At 41.4% G+C, this 23,048-nt stretch overlaps 1 protein-coding gene and 1 long non-coding RNA gene across 2 annotated transcripts; both read left to right on the forward strand.

The window, feature by feature from the left end:
* The first annotated feature begins 2,757 nt into the window (after window positions 1-2,757).
* LOC149174729 (uncharacterized) lies at window positions 2,758-4,429 on the forward strand. The gene is made up of 3 exons (XR_016258509.1): window positions 2,758-3,661; window positions 3,922-3,966; window positions 4,101-4,429. It is a non-coding gene; the product is annotated as an uncharacterized LOC149174729 (long non-coding RNA).
* Window positions 4,430-5,432: 1,003 nt separating this feature from the next.
* On the forward strand, window positions 5,433-7,684 carry LOC149174730 (uncharacterized). Its single transcript, XM_089420946.1, has 6 exons — window positions 5,433-5,700; window positions 5,884-6,125; window positions 6,214-6,299; window positions 6,389-6,910; window positions 7,064-7,073; window positions 7,295-7,684. The coding sequence occupies exons 1-6, from the start codon at window positions 5,433-5,435 to the stop codon at window positions 7,682-7,684; spliced, it is 1,518 nt and encodes a 505-aa protein (XP_089277072.1).
* The last annotated feature ends 15,364 nt before the right edge of the window (window positions 7,685-23,048 follow it).

Raw genomic sequence — 23,048 nt, forward strand, 5'->3', positions numbered from 1 at the left:
CAAAACGCATAGGGGCCTTAGACAAGGTTGTGCATTATCTCCTCTCCTTTTTATCCTGATTATGGAAGCCTTTAGTAGAGGAATCAAGGCCAAGTCAGTAGTAGGGTCTATTTTGGGATGTAGGCTCCCTAGAGGATGTAACATTTCCCACCTAATGTTTGTGGACAACGTCTTGTGTGCTAGAGAGGCCAAACTCTTTATGTGGGAATCCTTTCAGAGACCTTTTGTTGATTTCAGAAAGGCATCTAGACTAATATCAAAAAAGAAAAAACAAAGTTGATCATTGATCACATGGATGCTCTTGTATCACTTGAAATAGTTGTCTTGTTTGGGGTCAAAATCCAATTCATGTCAGGGGGATTTAAATATCTGGGATGTGACTTAAAGACAAGCGAGTACTCTATAATTGACTGGGAATGGCTTATCTCTATGTTTAATAAGAAATTATCTAGTCAAGATCAAAGGTGGCATTAGATGGGAGGCAAAGTCATAATGATTAAGGTTGTCCTGCGTAATATGTCGGCCTATTGGATGCATATATTCAACATTCCACAATCAACCATAAACAAAATAGATTCCATCATAGCCAAATTTCTATGGTCTAGCGTTGGTGCAGATAAGAAGATACATCTAACTAGCTGAAGTCTATAGCCAAGTCTATGGAGAAAGGGGGATGGGGCATTATTGATACCCAAAGATTTAATTTGGCTCTACTGGTGGCAGACCTATGGAGGCTTTTCTTTGTGAAGGGTCTTTGGCAAAAGATTATGTTTGATAAATATATACAACAAGGAAGCATGGAGGAATGGATCGCAGCAGGGGTTCCATCAGCTAGTAGATCTTCAAAAATCTGGAGTAGTCTCAGATTAACCATTCCATGGCTATGTAATAATCTTGATTGGATGGTAGGCGATGGGTGAAAAATTAATGTGTGGCATGGACGCCATTAAAGGTATCAATGGCAGTCATCTTCTCCTAATTTCTATCAATAATGATCTTATCTCACAGGGGTTGGACACTCTCGTTAGCTTGTGGGAGTGGTCTAGGCCGATATGCATTGCTCACACCTAGCCACATGCTTGGCAAATTGGTTTTCCGAAGGAAATGATAGCGGAGTGGGAAAGGTATTGCAGTATTCTATGTATGGCAGGCATAAACATCTCTCAGAGACAAGATGTGCTTGTGTGGGGCAGCCACATAAGGAATGACAGGATTCCTATTAAGGAAGTATATGACCACATCACATCGATATCTCAATCAGTGCCCTTCTTGGATTGTACTAAGCTCCCTTGAAGATCAAGTGTTTCTCATGGTTGGCCATTTACAACTGTATACTACCATGGGACAATTTACTTAGGAGAGGATTCTTGGGTCTTGGTTAGTGCTCTCTATGTAGAAAGGATTTAGAGAACAACATACATCTTTTCCTTCGTTGTTGTGATATGGCAGGAGGTGGCCACTATATTGAGTGTCCCTCATATCAAAGATGCTACTTCCATTGATGAATGCATTAGCCTTTGGAATCTCTGAGCGAAAGCCATAGGATTGTTCCTCTCTACGTCCTATGGGGGATATGGAGAGCCATAAATGCTCTAATCTTTGAAGATAAAATCCTTGAGATAAAGGTTGTTGCCCTAGGTATTGTGGCAATTTTCCAGGAAATTGGACCCCAGGTTCCAAAGGTCTCCCATCAATCAATCTCTTATGTCGATTTGGATGGAATTTTTCCTATCTTCTTCTTCCATGGTGCCTCCACAAGAAGGGACTGTGGATGCAGAGTCTCTCTTCACATGGATCCATCAATTCATTATCATTTTTTTTGGTATGGTGGTAGGGGAGATAATTGCAGAGCCGAGTTGATAGTGATGTGGGGTGCTCTCCAGTGCTCTTCTTGGCTTGGCATTAATAACATTCTGATCATAGAGGACTCCCTCACTATGATCAATTGGGTACAAGGTCGATGTTCTCTTGAGATTCTTGTTCTCTGCTATTGGATACATTTGTTCCAGAATATTATCCTTACTTCTGCGAAAGGTTTACTTCCAGCATGTCTATCAGGAGCAAAACATAGAGGCTGATGCTCTCTCCAAACTTAGAGGTAGAGGTTGATGCTCTCTCCAAACTTAGACACTCCCTCTGTCCGGGCTACCTATTCTTTGAAAAAATCTCTAATGGTAAGAGTTGTGGCATGGGATCGTTTGAGATATAAATCTTATTCTAGATGCTAGTTTTTGGCTTTTCTTTTGGCGTATTTTTTTGTGGTTAATGACCCTGGCAGAAGTTCCCTGTTTTCTTGCTTTCTTCCTCTTCTCCTGTAGAGGGTTAGTTCACTGAATCGATTATCTTTTAGGGTTAGTTCACTGAATCGATTATCTTTTTGTAATACAGAAATGGTGTCAGCATAGTACTTTCTCTCTGTAGTCTAATCTGAACTAGAAACAAGAAAAAGTAAACTTTCTCTGTTTTAAGGAATGAAAGTCCAGTTTTTTTTTTGTCTTAAAAAGAATTAGTAGTTTCGATTTCGAGGACGATAATTAGTAAACAGGCCGGTTTGTTCACTCGCAATCTCAAAGTCTACATGAATGGACAGATGCTGCAGGCCTCCATGGTTGGAAGCGTGGGAAAAGCGTGTGGATTTTGACTAGACTTCCATGAATACAGATCAGCAGAGGAAGCAAATGCCGTGTCAGAATTCAAGTCTAAATGCCGTGTTGATTATGAAGTCATTCCGCTGCAATTTCATGCCGTTTCCCTGACGCCCGCTCTCTCCAGCTCCCTCCAACTCCATATTTTCTGTGTCTTCTTAATGTATTTGCAGAGCCCTTCTTCTCACCTCCGTCACATTGAAGGCATCGCTGAATAATTTTGATCTCCAAGAGAAGCGCTGAGAATGAGAATAGGTGTTATTCTTCCCAATTCAATGGCTCTGACTCTTCATTTTTCCCTTCTTGTTGCATCTGTTCTTCTCCTCCTCCTCTGCTCTTCAACATCATGTCTGGGCAACCAGTACGAGAAATGTGTTTCGGATACAATTACATGTGAGGACTTTGAATTCACATATCCTTTTGGGATAAAAGGCAGCGGCTGCGGTGATCCTGAATTTCAGCTACACTCATGTGATTACAAGAGCCATCCTCTGATTAATATCGGTGGATCTGACTATCACATATTGGAGTCCTCTTTGTTGGCAAATTCTAGCACATTGAGAATTCTTAACGACAATCTGTGGGGAGAAAAATGCAATTTTTCAGGTAACTACTCTCAATTCTGGTGGCCCGCCTCTCCTTTTCAAACCCTAGACACATACACAAATATCACGCTGTGGAAGTACTGCAATGATCTGGACCAGTGTTTCCGTTGAGTTTATGTGGCGAATTTTGGTCCTACAGTTTGAACCCACTTTTAGACTTACAGCAGACACCCTTCTGTAACGCATTTAAGCTACCAATTAAGAAGGGCTCCTCTCCGTTCTTCATTGATAATCTGCCTTCACTGCGCGAGGGTTTTGAGGTAACCTGGCACGTCGATCCCAACAGATATCAGAGCTGTGAAGATTGTTTGAATAGTAATGGGAGTTGTGGCTATAACATTTCAAAACCGACGACATTTCTTTGCTATTATCCCGACGGGAACCCGCATCGAGACGAACGCCCCGATACTGGTAGGGTTTACGATTGTCTTCTACAAAATCTTATGACAAATTGGCTGATTGAATTGATGTTTTAGTTATATGAATAAATAATAGATTTCAGAAATATTTTGGAATAGGTTGATAAGAGAGAAAAATAGGTCAAATAATTAATATCACTTTTGTTATATATTCTGAAATCTAGTTAAATTCAAGATCATATATCTACTTGTTTATTACTCGTTTATTAAGTATACTATGTGCTTCCCATCAAAAACTGTGAAATATTGCAGATTCTGTAGATATAGGAGGTCAAAACTTGTCAGCGATTGCAATAGGTAAACATCATTTCTTCCCGATCACCATCACCAATTAAATATGAAGGTGAATTTGCAGATTTCTTTGGCATTAATATTTTCTTTAAGGTTTGGATGAAGATCGCATTGATATCAATATCTTCCTTCTGCTGCAGGTTGCATCGTTGTAGGAGTTGTGGTGACAGCAATAGCATTAGCGCTAGTACTGTTCTTGACATATCATGCCCGCAAGAGGAGAAACCCACTTCCTCCTCAAATGTCACAAGGAAATGGAAACGACGTGACCAATCCTTCCTCGTTCTTCAATTCCTCCTCTGCACCTGCACCTGAAAAGTCTTCGTCGGTTGAAACAAAAGTTTAGATGTCTACATTCTAAAGGCTTATCTAATACAAGTCTTTAAAAGCTCTTGGTATGTATGTAATTGTGATTTAGTGGTCAATTTCTTGGACAACTTTTACTCATTTATTGAAAATTTGAGATTTAGTGACCAATTACTTGTCGAACATCGACTCCTTTATCTAATGTTGTAGTGTTCGCACTTTTCATTTCAGGATATTTAGGAAATAATGATTTATACTTTTTAAAAGTTAAATGATATAATGTAATTAATTCTTAAGGTAATTTTTTATTAATTAAATTTAAATGGAAATAAAAATATTTACTAAATAATAATGAATAATTATTATTTTAAATTATTTATAATATGTGAAATTGGAAGAAAATTATTTTATTAAAGTAGTTTCAGCTTAGATTTATTTAATTTTGGATTTACTAGAGGAATTAAATCCTTTGAGGTCTAAATCTTCTTTTTGGAGTGTAGAACTTAGGAAATGCTTGCACCTTTAAGGATTTGATCCCTCTTAACACATGATAGATTATGGATCTAGGTTGGTTCCAGTTGTGGGTGTCAATGACACATTTTCATATTATCATCATTATGTATATGTTTGGCATGAACTTCATGTTTTGAAATTAACAATACGTAAATTAAAATACTAATACTTTATAATTCATTAAAGAGGAACTACAGTTAGTCACATTGTTTACCACATATATTCATAATGAGAAAGATAATAATAGACACTCTGATATTGCCAACTTAATCTATTGTATTGGCTTATTGTTTTTAAATAGATAATTTTTATTATAAATTCTTATAAAGATTATAATCAATAAATTTAAATAGTTAAGATCTATTTTAACTATTTTAATTTTTTATGATATAGTTATGTTGCAATTTTTAAGTGTTTAAATAGTATGTTTAAATATCATAATCTAACTAATAAATGAAATGATGGTCTATTTATAATAGACTATTTAAATGAATGTTTGACGATTTCTGGAGCGATGAGGCGACGGGACTGTTGCAACAAACCCTAGGGCTTCTGCGAGCCCCTGCAATCGGCAGGTCTGTCATCCGCGGTACAGCAGGCAAAGTCTGGTGACCCAGTGATCAGGAAAAAGGGCCCATAAGGAACAGGGCAACATGCAACCCCACCAGGGGGAGGGCCAGGGGCCTCCCCCCAATACGGACAATCGATCTCGGCATACGGTTGACAAAGAAAATGAAGAGGAAATGAGCGGCAAAGACTTGGACAACAGACAGCAAAAAGGAAAGGACATTGACACAGGGGAAAGGAACAAGGCTAGTTCTTCAACCTGCAAGCCGATAGCGGCTCATAGACCAAGAGTCGACTTCCCGAGTGAACGCATCAACGCTAGGATACAATACATGAGAGATCACGCGCTGATCGGTAAATTCATCGGCATATGGCCGACGGAGAGAGCGCTGAGAAGCTGGATCAACACCAAATGGCACCCTAAGGGGCACATTTCTCTGCATTTAGGAGCCAAGGGCTTCTTCACCGCAGTATTTAACTGCCTGGAAGACCACAATAGGATATTGGATCAGGGTCCTTACTTTTTTAACTCTGCAGGATTATATCTCAAAGGCTGGGTGGAAAGATTCAACCCAGACAAGGAGGATCTGAGCTATGCGCCAGTGTGGATAAGGCTTTATTCACTGTCGTGGGAATATTGGGAAGAAAAGTCTCTACAAGAAATTGGGAATGCTATTGGAGAGTTCGTAAAGATTGCAGAAGAAACAAAGCTATGCAGATACACATCCTATGCTCGGATCTGTGTTTACATGGATCTCAAGCAAGCGTTGCCAGACACGGTAAGTTTCTTCCATGAAGACTCTGAATGGGTTCAAGTTATAGACTATGAACATGTGCCTTTTAGATGCAGAAAATGCCATGAAATAGGGCATCTCTTCAGAGACTGTCCTCAAAATAAGAAACCTTCTTCCCAAGACGGTCATGACAATCAAACAACAGATGGATTCACCAAAGTAATAAATTGAAGGAGGGGAAACAAGAAAGCAACAGGTAATCCCAAGACAAATCCAGTTAATAAAGTATTGCCCACAACGAGCAATAGGTTCGAAGCCCTGGACAAGGATGATGAGCAAGATTCGGAGAAGGAAAGGGCGAAAAACAAAGAGGCTTATCAAGAACAACCAGCAGAGGCATCAAGACAGGCAGGAAAGATAACCCAAGAGCAAGTCAACTTGATTTCTCCAGCCAAACCCATGTCAGGGCAATCTCAAGGAATGGACGTTGAATACTCACAGCCAAATAAACAATCCTCTCAGGATCGAGCGGATAACTCTCAAGCACCACAAAACATGGAAGAAGATACGAAACCATTTGAAATAGGAGAGTTGGACATACTGGGTTTGGAACTAGCATGCAAGACCGGGAATTTCGAAAAAATACCAGAACGACAAGTGGATAACCTAGTAGAAGTTCTAAACAGAGCACAGAAGAAGTACTCTCTAGGAGTCCAAACAGGAAGTCCATGGGATGGCAAATTTATCACCAAGGACAATAAGAAGAGAGGAAGAAAAACTACACTGGAAAGAACTATCAAGATAGGGGAGATACTAGTGGAGTCAGGGAGGTATGCCAAACTAACCAAGTATTTTAATACAAACCCCCACCCCTCTCAATGAAGTTAATATCATGGAATATCAGAGGGCTCAATGGCCCGAGGAAAGGTAGATTATTAAAAAACATGCTGATGCAAGAAAAACCAAGTATTCTCTTTTTGCAGGAGACGAAATGTAGTTCAAAAATTTTGGAAAAAATAGCAGTGAAAGCTTGGCCAGGAGGGCTAGTGGCAGCTGTTGATGCGCAGGGAGCTTCGGGAGGTCTGGCAATCCTTTGGGATGCCCGGGCCATCCAACTCAACAACATGCAAGCCAATAAAAGTTTCATCCAGGCAACCTTCCACCTCTCAGGTACTAATACTCATGGACTGTTAACTAATGTTTATTTTCCTCAGGATACAGCCCAAAAAGCTCAAATCCTGAATTCATTGTCAGAACTCAATAAAGATAGGTCGTTCCCCCTATGGATATCTAGAGGCGATTTCAATATGATAGCCAGCATGGAGGAAAAGCAAGGAGGTAGAAGTAAGGCAAATAGTGATGGAAATCTTCTAAAAAACTTCACTAATAACAATTGGTTGATAGATATTCCCACAAGCAACGGTCTCTTCACCTGGACTAACAGAAGGGATGGCCTACAGCAAATCACCTCACGTCTTGACCGATTCCTCATCTCAGATAATGCAACTCATTTAGGAGGGGAGTTCACAGCCTCTATTCTCCCTTTCTCTGGATCAGATCACTGCCCATCGAGCTTCAATGGAACAGGCCGAGTAACAATCTAAAACGCCCCTTTCGGTTTGAAGAATTTTGGTTTTCTCACCCGAATTTTGAAGAACTAGTCAAATCAGCCTGGATTAATTTTATTCCTTCTGAAGGGACTAGTATGTCTAGATTCCAACAAAAACTCAAGCATCTAAAAGGGGCTATCAAAAAATGGAATCACAATACATTTGGAAATATCTTCAAAGCCCAGGCCATGCTCAATGCAGAGATGAAGAAAATCCAGCAATCCATTATCACTGAGGGGCGTACGGAGGAACTCACCAAACAGGAGCAAGCCGTAGAATCAAAAATTCTGGAAAGGGACAAACAGGAGGAAACATTATGGAGGCAGAAATCAAGAATAAGATGGCTAAAAAACGGTGAAAAAAATACAAAATTCTTCCATAAAACTACTGTGCAGCGCCGAATGACAAATTGTATCACTCACATTAAAAATGAACAGGGGGAGAAAATTGAAACCCATGATGGTATTGAAGGGGAATTTCTTAACTATTTCAAGAAAGCTCATCAGGAACCCAACATCAACAGAATGCCAGCTATCAACAAACTTATAAAGAATATACCCAAAATAATAACAGAGGAACATAATAGTCTTCTCATAAAGCCCATTAGCTTACAGGAAGTTGAAGAGGCAGTTCAACAAATGAAGGAAGGGAAAGCGCCAGGTCCAGACGGCTTTACTTCGAATTTTTTCCATAAATTCTAGGATTTGATTAAAAAATGAGGTCTGGCAGGTCGTGGAGGAATCTAGAGCACTCAGATGGATGTACCCAGGCTTACATGCTACCTTCATAGCCTTAATTCCAAAGGGGGAAGATTCCAATACCCCCGACAAATACCGACCTATTGCTCTGTGTAATATCATCTACAAAATTACTTCAAAAGTAATAGCCACGAGATTAAAGCCGCTTCTCCCTCTCATTATCTCGCCCGAGCAATCAGGCTATGTAGAAGGTCGACAAATAACGGACGAGATAATCCTAACTCATGAGATAATCCACTCCTTAAAGCAAACCAAGAAGCCAGGTATGTTGCTTAAGCTTGATCTATCAAAAGCTTTTGATAGTCTCAGTTGGGTATATATTCAAAAAATTCTTCTTGCCTTTGGCTTCGCACACTCTTGGGTTAGATGGATTTACAATCTTTTATCTTCAGCCTTCTTCTCTGTTTTAATTAATGGCATTCCTTCAGCTACGTTCCGTCCCTCCAGAGGGATTAGGCAAGGAGACCCTTTGTCTCCTTTTCTCTTTGTAATTATGGCTGAGGGTTTGGGCAGAAGCATAACTGCAGCTAGGCTTGAAAAACGACTAAGAGGTCTTTCTTTTAACAACTCTCCTGCATACTCCCACCAGCAATTTGTAGACGACAATATGCTTTTTGGCCATCCTTCAGTGCAAGAAGCTAGGCTCCTCAAATGCATTCTATCTACTTTCTCTGATGCTTCTGGAGCCCTCATCAATCGACTCAAATCCCAAATTTTTTTCTTCAATACTCCTGTTCCCACCCAGAGAGCTATAGTTCGAATTCTGGGGTTCACCAGTGCTTCCCTGCCCTCCAAGTATCTTGGTGCCCCTCTAATGGCCTCAGCCCTTAAACATTCTTCCTGGAAGCAATTGCTGGAAAAGCTAGAGTCTAGATTATTCCTCTGGACTAATCGGGCTCTGAATATGGCAAGCAAAATAGTTCTTATCAAGGCAGTCCTTCACTCCATGCCCCTCTATCTTTTCTCCATCCTGGCTGCCCCCAAATGGGTTCTCAAGGAAATCAAGAATCTCCAGCGCAACTTTCTGTGGGGAGGCTCTGGCAAAAATCGTAAATGGGCATTAATCAGATGGGATAAAGCTTGTCTTCCTAAGAAAGCAGGAGGTATTGGTCTAAGAGATCCTGAGAACAGCAACAAGGCAATGGGAGCAAAAATCTGGTGGAGATGGCTAGCACATCCTAGTACTCCTTGGGCATCCCTCTGGACAGCTAAGTATGCAAGCAACTGCCCCATGGAAGAAAGAATACGCATGACAGAGATAAGCACGGGTTCGACTATTTGGAATTCAGCAATACAACACAGAAATCTCATTCAAGATCATAGCTTTTGGGAAATCAAAAATGGCTCTACAGCTCGTTTTTGGAAGGACTCCTTGCAGCAACTCCCAAAAATAAGTGATATTCTCCAAGACCTTCCAATAGATGAGCGGGAGTAAAATGAATTAACCAAAGTCAAACATTTTTGGAACACAGCCACAGCTCAAGTATATAGGCAATGGAAAAATGCAAATCAACTTCTTCCAAATAGCTCGGCACAAACTCAGCATCTTCTCAATACAGAACTACAAAAGAGGCAAATCATGGTTTCAGAAGAAATGGACATTTTAAGATGGGGTTATGAAGAGAAAGGAATTTTCACTACAAAGGAAGCATACAACATCATCATACAAGAGCAGATAAACAAAGACAACTTATGGGAAAAAATTTGGCACACTTCCAACTGGCCGAAAGATTCTACTTTTCTATGGCTACTCTATCACAATAGAATTCTAACGTGGGATAATCTCAGGAAGAGAAGCTTCTCAGGCCCTTCTATTTGTCACATGTGCAGGCAAGAGGAGGGAACAACCCTTCATCTCATGCAAACTTGTCCAATGGGGAGGAAACTATGGGAGAAAGTGGCCTTCCGCTGTCAAAAAGAGGGAAGAATCCAAGGAGACCTCAAAGCCACCTTACGCAACTGGTGTCAAAAGTCATTTCAAAGCAATCTCCTCAATACTTTGTGGCAACTTATACCTGGCCTTCTGATGTGGAATATATGGAAAGAGCGTAACAGAAGAATATTCAAAGATCAAACTATGCCTCTAGAAAAAATCTGAAATAAATTCCATCATAACATCATGGAGACTCTTTCAATCAGAGAATGGCACTCAGAAGATCTTCCCACAACACCTCTGGAAAAAACAATATGGGACAATTGGGGGCTTCAGATAAACCAAAATTATATCAATAAAAAGAATCCCAGTATGCACAGTCAAGAAGCAAGCACTTGGATTCCACCGCCCTCAGATATGCTCAAGCTTAACTTTGATGGAGCCTCTAAAGGTAATCCAGGGAAAGCAGGATATGGAGGGGCTTTCAGAGATCATAAAGGTGATCCTCAATGCATCTTCATGGGCACGATAGGATGGGACACCAACAACTCAGCAGAATTGGAGGGATTATGGTGGGGTCTCAAATTAGCTCATGAAAGGGATTTCTTTCCTCTTATTATAGAAGGAGATTCGCAGATCATAATCAGAATGATCACAAAGCTTCAACACGGTTCACCCATTCACAAGGTAAGCAACAGTTGGAGAATGGCCCAACGGCTTGAGCTAATCAAACACTGGCTTTCTCAGCACTAGGCAATCACATTCCAACACACCAGAAGGGAAGGAAACAAGCTCACTGATCTTCTCGCCAACTTTGGAGTGGACGCTAAGGATGGTCACTATGAAGGCACTATAGCCAGCTTAGCCTCCAGGGACCAAAATGATAAAATTCAGGAAATTGTCACTTAGGACAAATCTCAGATAAGGGATGTGCACCCGGATGCGGGTGTTAACATAAGCAATCAATGAACATGCCCACCTCGCAGATACTTGGCCTGACGGATGGCAGGTGAGAGATGAACCGGGTACGCGACATTAAAGCTGGTTCAAGGTTTAAGGCAGGCGAATTAAAGCCTGCTCAGTCTCGAGGTAAGCTGATTATCAATACGCGCATGGCGCCTCTGTCCTTGATTCGGCTCCGCATCATGGAACGCCTAAATTCCTCTGCTGCAGTAAATGCCTCTGCGCTTTATGAAACTATGCCGGCTTAGGTCCCTTATCTGGTTTTTCATGTCATTTTAGTGGGTTGGCTCTGAATCTGTCTGGACACCAGCAACATTCTAGCCACTTCGGGTTTCCTCGGTCTTAGTCGTTTGTTCAGGTTGTCTGGCTCTGTTGCAATGCGTCGCAGTCGAGGCATTCCGCGTCGGGGGGGTCGGTCTGGTATCAGAGTTAGTCCCGCTCATTCTGAGCCCCAGCAAATTGCCCCAATGGCCTTGGTTCCTCCCTTATCTCCGCCACCAGACCAAGAGAGATTCATCCCAAACAATTCTTACCAATCATCCAGATTTTTTTTCCAAAGCCGGCTCAATAAGCCAACGGTGACTGTGAATTTTACAGTCTTTATTTCTGAAGAGGAAAGTGACCAGCTAAGCTCGTCCCCTCCGGCTTCCTCAAATTCTCAGGAGAATAGCATCTTACTGGGGGATATCGCTGGGCTGGTGTATCATGTCGACCGCAGGAATGAGGGAGCCCCTGCTCAGGAAGTGCCTCAGCATCCAGCCCCTGCCAAGGATAATGAAAATGTCGGCGAGCCTTCACGACGCCCTTCTGGCCGTATGCATTTAGTAACTGACTCTGGTGGTGACCCGCTTCTGGACGAAGATGGTTTTGTTACTTGGGTGGCCTCTCCAAGCCCAGCGAAGGAGGACATGCAAGCTGAGCCAAGTCAGGCGGACTGATTTTCCTCTGGGTGCACAAGATATGCTTTTTTATTCTATGTCTTTGGTTTTACAGCTAAAATCTCTTGTCTGTTTTAGTCTAATGCTTCAGATAGTGATTTCAGTCAACTCAGACTGCAATTTTTGTTATTTTGTTGTAAAGTCAGACATGATAGATGCTACTGTGTTTTTAAGATCACTGAAGGGCATGTTAACTGCAGTCCGGGTATTTTATGTCAGTATGTCAGGGACCGAAATCTTATTTTTGAGGTCTGCATTGCAAATCCGGTTGTCTAGCTAAACTGCACTGTCCATGAGTCTATGGTTGAGGACGGCCTGGGCCTCCTCTGAGGCTCTGACCTCATTGTAAATATCTTTTCACTTTTTAATAGAATAGCATTTACAGAGAAAAAAAAAAATAGATTATTTAAATGAAATGATAAGTGTTATGAAAACTGTAAATTTTCTATTAGTTAAATTGTTGTGTCTTTTTAACCTCAAGTGTAATCATCCTTTTGCATATAATTACCCTTCATTTCAAAAAATATGGACTTTGCATCTTGATCCAAATCTAACGGAAAAATAGGTTATTTTTCCTTATTGAGATGGGGTGTCTCTAATTTCCTCTACATCTAGTTTTAACCCTTCTATGGGAGGTTCCAATTCAGGAAAATCTTCCATTCTAATTAAATGATGTTTTTTCTTGGCTTCAACCCACCAAGTTGGTTTTTTTTGGTGCTTCCTTACTTGCTTTGACACTTTTGGGTAGTTTGTTGTTAAATTTGTTATTTCGAAACAAGCTCTCTACTAGAAAGGAACATGTTCATAATCAAGCTTTTGTCCAAGAGTAGTTTCACTTGTCAAAACATTTCTACCTTAAATTCTTTGCTAAAATCCTTTTCCACACATATTCAAGTGTATGTAGTGGTTCTTTAATTATTTTTTTCACAACCTATATAATAGTATCTTCCAAGTGCTTTTCCAATGGGGTGAAGAGAGTTTGAACCAAAACAATTCAAAGGAAGATATGGAATTATATCCCACCCAAGATTTGAGGAAATGACATTTGTTATTGGGCTGAAGGATGTAGTCCATATTTTCATACATAATCCATGGGGGCTTAACTAGGGGGGCAATATGTGCATTCATATTGGGGGATCTATATTGAGGAAAAATGACATAATATATTGAGCATATAATATGTTAATGAAAAAATATAAAGGGGTATAAAAAATGTTAATGAAAAAATATAAAGGGGTATAAAAAATGTTAATGAAGAAATGGATACTTACAATATCTAGTGAAAGTAGGAGTTTTTTAAATTGGGAACTGTGTATTGGGTGTGTATTGATAAGGGGTTGAATATTGTGATTTTTAGAGGTATTTTCCAATATGTAGTCAAATTAGGGGTAATGTTTAGTATGCCACGAACGCACGTCACATTTCATAGGTTCATTGAGTGAAGCCCCCATGACATAATCCTATATTTCCATGCAACGCAAGTCCATAGTTTAGAATCAAATTCATTTCTTCTTAAAGAATAAACTCAAGTATAAAGAACCCCTTTCCACTCGGATAAATAAAATCAACTTCTTTTAATTGAAGTTTCTAGGAATTCGACATCCATTTGTGGAGATCAACTAAACAAACTTAGAGACTATTAAAATGGAACACAAATTCATTGGTATTGTAAAAGGTTTCCTCAACCACAATATCTTTCATTATGGGAACAATTATGGCTAGAGCCTCTTGGACCAAAATATGAATAGAATGAGAAACACAATATCACTGAAAAAGCCTCCCTAGAACAACATTAGAAGGAAGAGGATCATATTTGCATCCATTATTTGTATTTGATCCCATAGAATACCCAATATTGGCTTCTACACAGGTAATAGATACACTAGAGGAAGAAGATATTGCTAAAGTGGAATAAGCCGCCTCCAGGAAAATTTTGAGAATTGTTAAGGGAGGACGAATTAAGCATATTGATTGTGACCAAGGAGGAAAGCCTAGAATGAAATATTGTTGAGGTTGGATTGGTAATGTGATGTTGAGTCAAGTCTAGTTGATTTCCTATGCATGAAGCTAAGGTGTATCATAACAACAATTTTACCAACATAGTATCCAAGCATTCTAGCATCCTTATTTTAATAGAAGAAGACTCTTCTCTTCAACACAAGGATAGTTGTAGATAACATGCAAGGAACAATACATTATCAAGTAGAGTATCCTAATAGAACCCTTATTTATGAATTTAAAGAAAAATGGAACACAATTTTGATGCATTCATTTTAAAAATAATAGAATGAAATTAAGAAAAGTGTGATCATTCATGGATGAATCAAACATAAATGAAGATAGTCTACACTCGGAATTGTTGTCACAACTTTGAATGCAAGCACAAGCACGTCCACAAAGATAAGAATAATGTGCATCCATGCAAAAACATAATATTAAATAGAGAAACTTTTTAAAAACTCACCATTACAATTATCAAAGAACACTCTAATGCAAACCAACAAAATAAATGCAAACAACACAACTAGATGGAATAATTGGAGATAATTCTCGAAGAAATTAATAAAGAAATTTCCCTTTAATCTCTATAAGATCATACATAGAAAAACAACTGAGTTATGACCACTTCAAACAATAATTCCAAATAACCATACTTCTAATGCCTTGCTCCTCGATGAATAAAAACAAAGCAACATTTTGTCTCAACAACAACCAATTCATTATTTTATAAAATATTGAAAGTAATGACCGGAAAAGGAAAATGACTAGTTTATAAATGACATCAGTGAATCAATAATCATGCACTCAAACATATTAAAAATGTAGAACTCCAATCCAACAATCATAGGAACAATGAGAAATATAACTCAACAACCTAGCCTAACATATGAAAGCTCATCATACATTAATGAGCAAATGATAACAATGACAACACAAACCATCAAAAAGAAATAATGAGGATTCAAAATATACTATAAGAAACATAACTTAATGCAATGACCTTATAAAGGTTAGAAGGTCCAAACTAGCATTACTAACCACAATGGATTGGTGAATCTAAAATCTCAACACTAAAAAACACAACATGCAAAACAAAAGAACCTTATACATATTCCTTGCAACAACCTATATGGAGGAAGGTTGACCTAGTTTAAGCCTCTTTCGCCATATTCTTCATAATGGTCTTACAACAACCATTGAAAACATCAAAAGAAATAAACTAGCATGAACAACCATAATGATGGAGAATCTGAAAACTACAACATTTAGAATTAAAATATGCACCACAAACACTTTCAAAGCATGAGCCACAAAAACATTTTAAACTACACACCACAACTCTAGATGAAAGAGTCAATTTATCCAAATGTACTTATGACCAATATAATCAATCATTTTCAACCATAATCACTAGTTACCCTAGAATTATAACAAGTAGAATCACAAATATATATAAGAACAACAATTCAAAACCATCCACCACATAAAACTTTGTAAGAGGGGTCCCTCACAAAGAGATTCTTAAAAGATGAAAGGACCAAACCATTGTAAACAACTACAAGGTATTCATTAACCTAGAATTGCAACATCTAAAGTCACATCATGCAACAACAAGTATTCTAAACCATAAACCAAACAAAAAGTCTAGAACATGTTGCAATAACAACCCATACTAAGGAAACACACCTACAACTACGGCAAAGGTTGATTCACGAAGTTCTCCAACAATGTTACTGCAAGTTAGTGGACAAACCTTGTTCCTCCCAAAAGTCACTCACTATCAATAAGACAACTAGTACTTCAAGTGAACATTACAATCAATGGGTTCCCTGCACCCAATGGAGATTTCTTGGTTGGCCTAGTTCTAGTTGTCCAACCGATGTCTCCTCTCTATTTATGTATTTTATTAGCGTAAGAGTCAGCAACGCTGGAGTGTGAGAAGATAGCAAGCATCGGTGCCATGGTACGGACTGACACACACATGTATATATTGAAGGATCATAATTGAAGTGTCTCGCAAACTCAACGTGTAAATGAACGGACGGATGCAAGTCTCCAAGGATGGAAGTGTGGGAAAACCGTGTGGTTTTTTACTAGACTTCCATGAATAGAGAGCAGTGGAGCCAAAAAGGAAATTTCGTCTCTTCAAGGAAAATGACAAAGGAACTTTCAAAATTTCAAGTCTAGTTGCCGTGTTGAATTATACAGTCTTTGTACTGCAATTTCGTGCCGTTTCCCTAGCGCCCACTCCCTCCAACTCCGTATTTTATTCGCCTTCTTAATGCATTTGCATAGCCCTTCCTCTTACCTTTGTTCTCGTTGGCCTCCTCCATCAGATTGAAGGCGTCGCTGAATAATTTGTATCTCCAAGAGAAGTGCTGAGAATGAGAATAGGTGTTATTCTTCCCGACTCAATGCCTCTGACTCTTCATTTTTTCCTGCTTGTTTCATCTGTTGTACTCCTCCTCCTCTGCTCCTCAACATCATGTCTGGCCAACCAGTACCAGAAATGTCTTGTGGATACAATTACATGTAAGGACATTGAATTCAGCTACCCATTTGGGAAAAATGGCAGCGGCTGCGGTGACCCTGAATTTCAGCTACACTCGTGTGATTACGAGAGCCATCCTCTGATTAATATTGGTGGAAATGACTATCACATATTGGAGTCCTCTTTCTTGGCAAATTCTAGCACATTGAGAATTCTTAACGACAATATGTGGGGAGAAAAATGTAAATTTTCAGGTAACTACTCTCAATTCTGGTCGCCCGCCTCTCCTTTTCAAACCCTAGATACATACACAAATATCACGTTGTGGAATTACTGCGATGATCAAATTCTTGAGATCTTTCTGTCTGGACCAGTGTATCAGTTGAGTTTATGTGGCGAAGATTGGTTCTACAGTTTGAACCCACTTTTAGACTTAGAGCAAACACCCTTCTGTGACGCATTTCAGCTACCAATTAATAAGACCTCCTCTCCGTTCTTCATTAATAATCAGACTTTACTGCGCGAGGGTTTTGAGGTAACCTGGCAAGTCGATTCCAACAGATACCAGAGGTGTGAAGATTGTCTGAATGGTAATGGGAGATGTGGGAGATTGTCTTTTTATCCAGGTTACATTCTCCGCGGGCTTCTCTTCTAGGGATCCTCTTTTGGTTCGTGTGGTACGGGGGATCTCCTTTTCGGGATTTCTCCTCTGTCTGGGATGGCAGAAGACAGTGACTCCCCTGCCACGAAAGCATTGTTTGCTGCCGCCATTGAATCTGAATCAGCACGCGCCTCTGCCAGCCGGAATCCCAGTTGGCATGCCTCGCTGTCAGATATGCTTCCAGCTGGGCTCCGGGACCCTCCTCTCCTCGGGAATCTTGCCTCCCAACAACATTTGAAGGGCCCACTTCATACAAAGGATGTCCATGGTCAGGGTCGCATTCGTCACCAGCATAAAGCCCCGGTGAAAACGGCTCCTCCCCCAAAGGCGGTGTCGGTCTCTGGTTCATCCCTCTCTGAGCGCATCCACAGTCTACAGAAATATGCCTTGGTGGGAAAATGGTACTTCCCGGAAATGAATGAGGAGCTTATGAGGAAGTGGATCTCAACATCTTGGTCCCCAATTATTGGGTATTCCCCTATCATCTCCCGCCTTATGAAGGACTGGTTCTCGTTCCATTTCCAAAAGGAGTCTGATCTTGACCTGGTTCTCAGCAGACCCTGGGTCTCAGGTAGAAGTTTCTTGTCTCTGTCAAGGTGGTTTCTCGGTTTTGATCCTCTCAAAAACACTCCCTCCCACAGTATGATTTGGGTAAAGCTCCCCAATCTCCCGCTGGAGCTCTGGACGCCGGAGATCATGGCCTTAATTGGAAATGCAATCGGGAAGTTTATTTACGTGGATCCCTGGGTCAGGGGAGAGAGGGACAAAAGAATCGCGTGGATTCTTATTGAAAAGCCTTACAAGGGAGCCTACCCTGATCAGATTGAAATCTCTTGGGACGGTTCAAAGATAAATCAGCGGCTTGATTTTTGGGGGATCCCGTTCCGGTGCTCCTCTTGCCATAGAACGGGACACCTCAACAGAGACTGCAAATTCCGCCGCCGCAAGCCTTTCACTTTCCCTTCTCAAAAGCCGAGACACCCGGGCTCTGAATCTCAATCTGAGGATGTCAGTCTATCAGGTACTCATTTTTCTTTTAAATCTTCAGAACTTCTAAGCACGCAGGAGGCTTCTCAGAACAGGCCGCAGTCCCCAAATTTTGCGGACTTCAAGAGCCCCCCCTTTTCAACAGGGCTTAAGGATGTTGCCGAATTCACTAGCCCGCCTGTCCCTCTACAGTTTGAGGAGCCTGCCGTCCCCTCCCCTCCGGTGATGGACAGGGCGGACTTTGTTGTGGGCTCGCACCCCATCCTCATTTCATCTTCCACGCCCTCTCCAATCCAATCGCCCTCTGTGCAAAAAGAAAAAGAGCCACAGCCGACTCCGACCCCCTGCAACTCTCCTACAGACTCTCCGATCAACAATTATGACAGTGACATCGATCGCCTCCTTCAGTGCCACCCACCGATTCTCGAGCCGCTGACCATCCACCGGCCGTCCTTCCCATCCATCAGCCCCAACTCTGCCAAAAACATCACTGTAAGGAAAAAACAAAGAGGCGGGAGCCGACATTTCCGTGGCAGGACGATTGCCTCCGATCTGGGTGTCTTAAATCTTCCTCTGGTCGACGTTCCTATTCTGGAATCAGCTGATCCTCAGCCCCTTAGAGCAAGCTTGGCTGGACAATCTTCAAAATGACCTTCCTGGCCTCATACAACATCAGGGGCCTGGGTGCCGCCCCTAAATTCCTGGCACTCAAGGACTCTCTTGGTTCAGCTCGCCCCCTCATCATATTCATCCAGGAGACAATGCACTCCAGCTCGGTCTCTCTGCTTTATTTCAGAAGAATGTTTCCTTCATGGCACATTGTCGCTACTAATGCAGATGGCCTGTCTGGAGGTCTGGTGGCCATGTGGGATCCGCAAAAGGTCAAAGCAAAGGCTTTCAAGTGTTGTGCCGGAATTCTCATTTCTGCATCGATAAGAGGCAGATCTCAGATTCTAAATCTCTTGAACATCTATGCTCCCTATAGGAACAGACTCCCCTTCTGGAATTCTTTGTTTAACTCTGACATTCTAGACATAAAATCCTTGTTAATTGCAGGTGATCTTAATATGACTCTCAGTCCAGAAGAATGTTGGGGTCAAGGCAATGCTGTGGACGGCCTGGCCCACAAAATGAGAAGGGAACTACTAAGGAGGGATATGGTCGACATCATTCCAGACAGAATGGCCCCAACGTGGAACAATGGCAGATTGGGCTCTGCCTATATAGCAAAGAGAATCGACCGATTTCTCTTAAAATCCAGTATCATCGAATTATGGGGCATGCCGACAGCAAAGACCGGAGTCGCCCTCTCCTCCGACCACATGCCTATCTTTCTGTCATGGGCGCTTCCGGCTTGTACGATGGGCTACTCTTTCAAGTTCAATAGAATCCACCTACAAGATCAAGCTTTCAACGACTTCATAAGATCGAGCTGGACAGACATTCTCCAATCCGAGGGGGCCTTCCTATATACTTTTAGAGACAAAATTCATCGGCTAAAGGATCATGCAAAGTCGTGGCAGATTAATCAAAAGAGGAAGGATAAGCAGGATCTTTTCGATATTGATCAAGAAATTTGTCGGCTCTCCTCCTCAATTCCCTACTGTGGCTTGTCGCTGGACAAAAAATCCCTTCTCAGAACTTTGGAAAGGAAAAAAAATGATCTTCTGCAAAAAGAGGAAGCAACATGGCGGTTAAAAAGCCGCGCCACTTGGCTCAGGGAGGGGGACCGCAACACACGTTTCTTCCACAATTATGCAAATGCTCGCAGAACTAAGAACTCTATCTGGCAAATCGAAAATGGTGATGGAGCCCTCCTTTCCTCCCAACAGGAAATTTCTGCCGAAGCTACAAGGTTTTTCAAGGAGCAATATAAAAGGCAAAACAGTGATCTCAATGACATGTTATGGGCTGTGGATCGGCTTCCAGTGATGTTTGATGACGCTGCTAATGATGATTTCTTCAGGCCCATTTCGGAGGGGGAGCTTTCAGATACAATTAAGAGCTTCAAGAAGGACAAAAGTCCTGGGCCAGATGGATGGCCGGTTGAATTCTTCTCTCATTTTTATGATCTCTTCAAAAATGGTTTGCTGGACATGGCGGATTCCTCCCGTGTCTCTGGGAACATAAACAGTGCCTTATCGGCCACCTTCATTGCGCTTATCCCCAAAAAAGATAAGTCTTTATCCTTGGGGGATTACAGGCCGATCGCTTTATGCAATTCTCTCTACAAGATCATTTCTAAAATAATTGCTGAAAGATTGAAGAAAGTCCTTCGCTCCTTTATTACAAAAGATCAACATGCTTTCCTAAAGGATAGGCTCATCCTGGATGCAGTAGCCATGGCCCAGGAATGCCTCTTCTCTATCTCCTCTAAAAACATTGATGCCGCTGCTCTCAAGATCGATCTAAAAAAGGCCTTCGACTGTGTAGATTGGAGCTTCCTCAGAATCCTTCTTGCAAAAATTGGATTAAGGCCCCGGGCTATAAGCTGGATTATGGCGTGTGTTGAAAGTGTATCCTTCTCTGTTATCATCAATGGCATTCCGTCTTCTTTCTTTCGTGCCGAGAGGGGGCTCCGCCAGGGCTGCCCCCTCTCCCCTATCCTCTTTATTCTGGTAATGAATACACTAAGCACCCACATTAATCTTGCTGTTGGTGATGGAAGATGCAGACCGGTAAAGATGTGTAGGAACATCTCTCTTTCACACAATCTTTTCGTGGATGATATTCTTATTTTTGCAATGTTGTGCAAGTCTACATGGGTCTCTCTCTTTGTGATCCTCCAAAAGTTTCATTCTGCCACGGGTCTCAATATCAATAAGGGAAAATCAGTGCTATATCATAACGCTTCTAATCCTGTTTTGGCTCAGTGGATTGCTGATCGTTTTGGTATTAATCTCGCATTGATAAAGGATGGGTTTACTTATTTGGGGTTTCGTTTGAAAGCAAGAGGATACCGCAGCCATGATTGGCAATGGCTGTTAGATCGCTTCTACAACAAAATCGCAGGTTGGGAATTGCGTCTTCTTTCTCTTGCAGGCAGATTCATTTTGGTGCAGGCTGTACTCTCCCAGCTCGCGGTATATTGGGGACATCTCTTTCTTCTCCCGGCCTCCGTCACTAAGAAAATGAAATCTATTGCTGCAAACTTTTTGTGGGGCGGCCGATCATTCCAATCAAAATTTCACCTTGCTTCCATGGACTCTATCTCTAGGCCAAAAAAGGCAGGCGGATGGGGCCTTCTTAATATGAAATATTTCGGAAATGCGCTCATTTGTAAATCTCTGCACAGAGCCATCTTTGGATCCAGTCCATGGAGTGTCCTCATCAACCAGAAATACCTCAAAGGTAAAAATATCGCTTTCTGGTACAGAAGGTCCTCTCTTGGCATCCGATCGGGCTCCCCCATATGGCTCTGCTTCAGAAAATTACAACCTTTTTTTTTGATGCATCTAAAATGGACTATCTTTTCTGGTTCAAATGTCTTCATTGGTATTGACCGCACCCTCCACAACCTAGAATCCATGATCCCTCCGTCTCTGCTTTCCTTTTTCCATGCAAGGGGTCTTATAACCTGGGACAAGCTTATTCTTGCATGGTCCTCTCAGGAGCCCATCTGGAAAACTGACCTCCAACTGGCCTTACCTCCCCGCCTTCGCCCCCTTTGGCTCTCTTTCACCAACCGTTTCACTCACAGTGCTTTCTCTCAAATCGGGACGAAGGATGCATTGACTTGGTCTATTGGGAATGCTATCCGCCCCATCTTGGTCAGTAGCCTCTACTCTGCTCTTTCTCCTCCCGCTCCGCTCCCCTCCCCTACCTTCCCTGCCAAGCTCTGGAAAGCCCACTGCCCTCTCAAATCCATTCTTTTCTCATGGCTTCTCTTTTCGAATAAGAACCTCACCTGGGAGGTCCTCCAAAAAAAAGGATGGCAGGGTCCTAGCGTATGTCAGTTTTGCTCAGCTGCGGCAGAAACAAATTATCACATGTTTTTTGACTGTTCCGCCTCCACAGCAATCTGGTATGATCTCTCTCTTACTTATGGTTTTCCTCACCGATCCTTTGCTTCTGTACAGGATGCTTTTGTATGGTGGAGCGCCCAATGTCCCTCCTGGCATGCTCTTCTCATTCTCACATGCTGGCATCTATGGAAATGGCGGAATGGATGTATCTTCCAAGGCTGCTCTCTGCCTCTCAATTCTATCTTGACTACAATATCGGCGTCCATGCCTTCTCTGGACTAGGCGGGCTCTCTCCTAAGCTCATCTCTTTGCTTTTCACTCCAATATGTAAAATCTATGGGCTCTGATCAATGAGCCTCCATACAACCGTTATTTTTCGCTGCTGTTATTATTCGCATCTTTTTGGTCTGTTCATATTTCAGATCCTATCTTGGGGGAATCAGTCTTTTTCCCTACAACAATGTTGCTGCCTTTTTGGATATCATTCCGAACGCATATGTATCTCTGATATTTATATATCCTTAATATAAATCATACAGCTTTTTCTCTCTGAAAAAAAATAACATCTCAAAACCGACAACCTTTCTATGCTATTGTTCCGATGGCAGCACACATCCAGACGAATGCCCCGATACTGGTAGGGTTTACGATTGTCTTCTTCAAAATATTATTAGAATTAGAATTGGATTAGAATTAGAATTGGTTGGTAGTTGAATTGATT

Source organism: Pinus tabuliformis, chromosome 4_1, assembly GCF_031772625.1.
Source record: "Pinus tabuliformis cultivar Carrire ecotype Pingquan chromosome 4_1, CPIR1, whole genome shotgun sequence".
Classification (NCBI taxonomy): Eukaryota; Viridiplantae; Streptophyta; class Pinopsida; order Pinales; family Pinaceae; genus Pinus; species Pinus tabuliformis.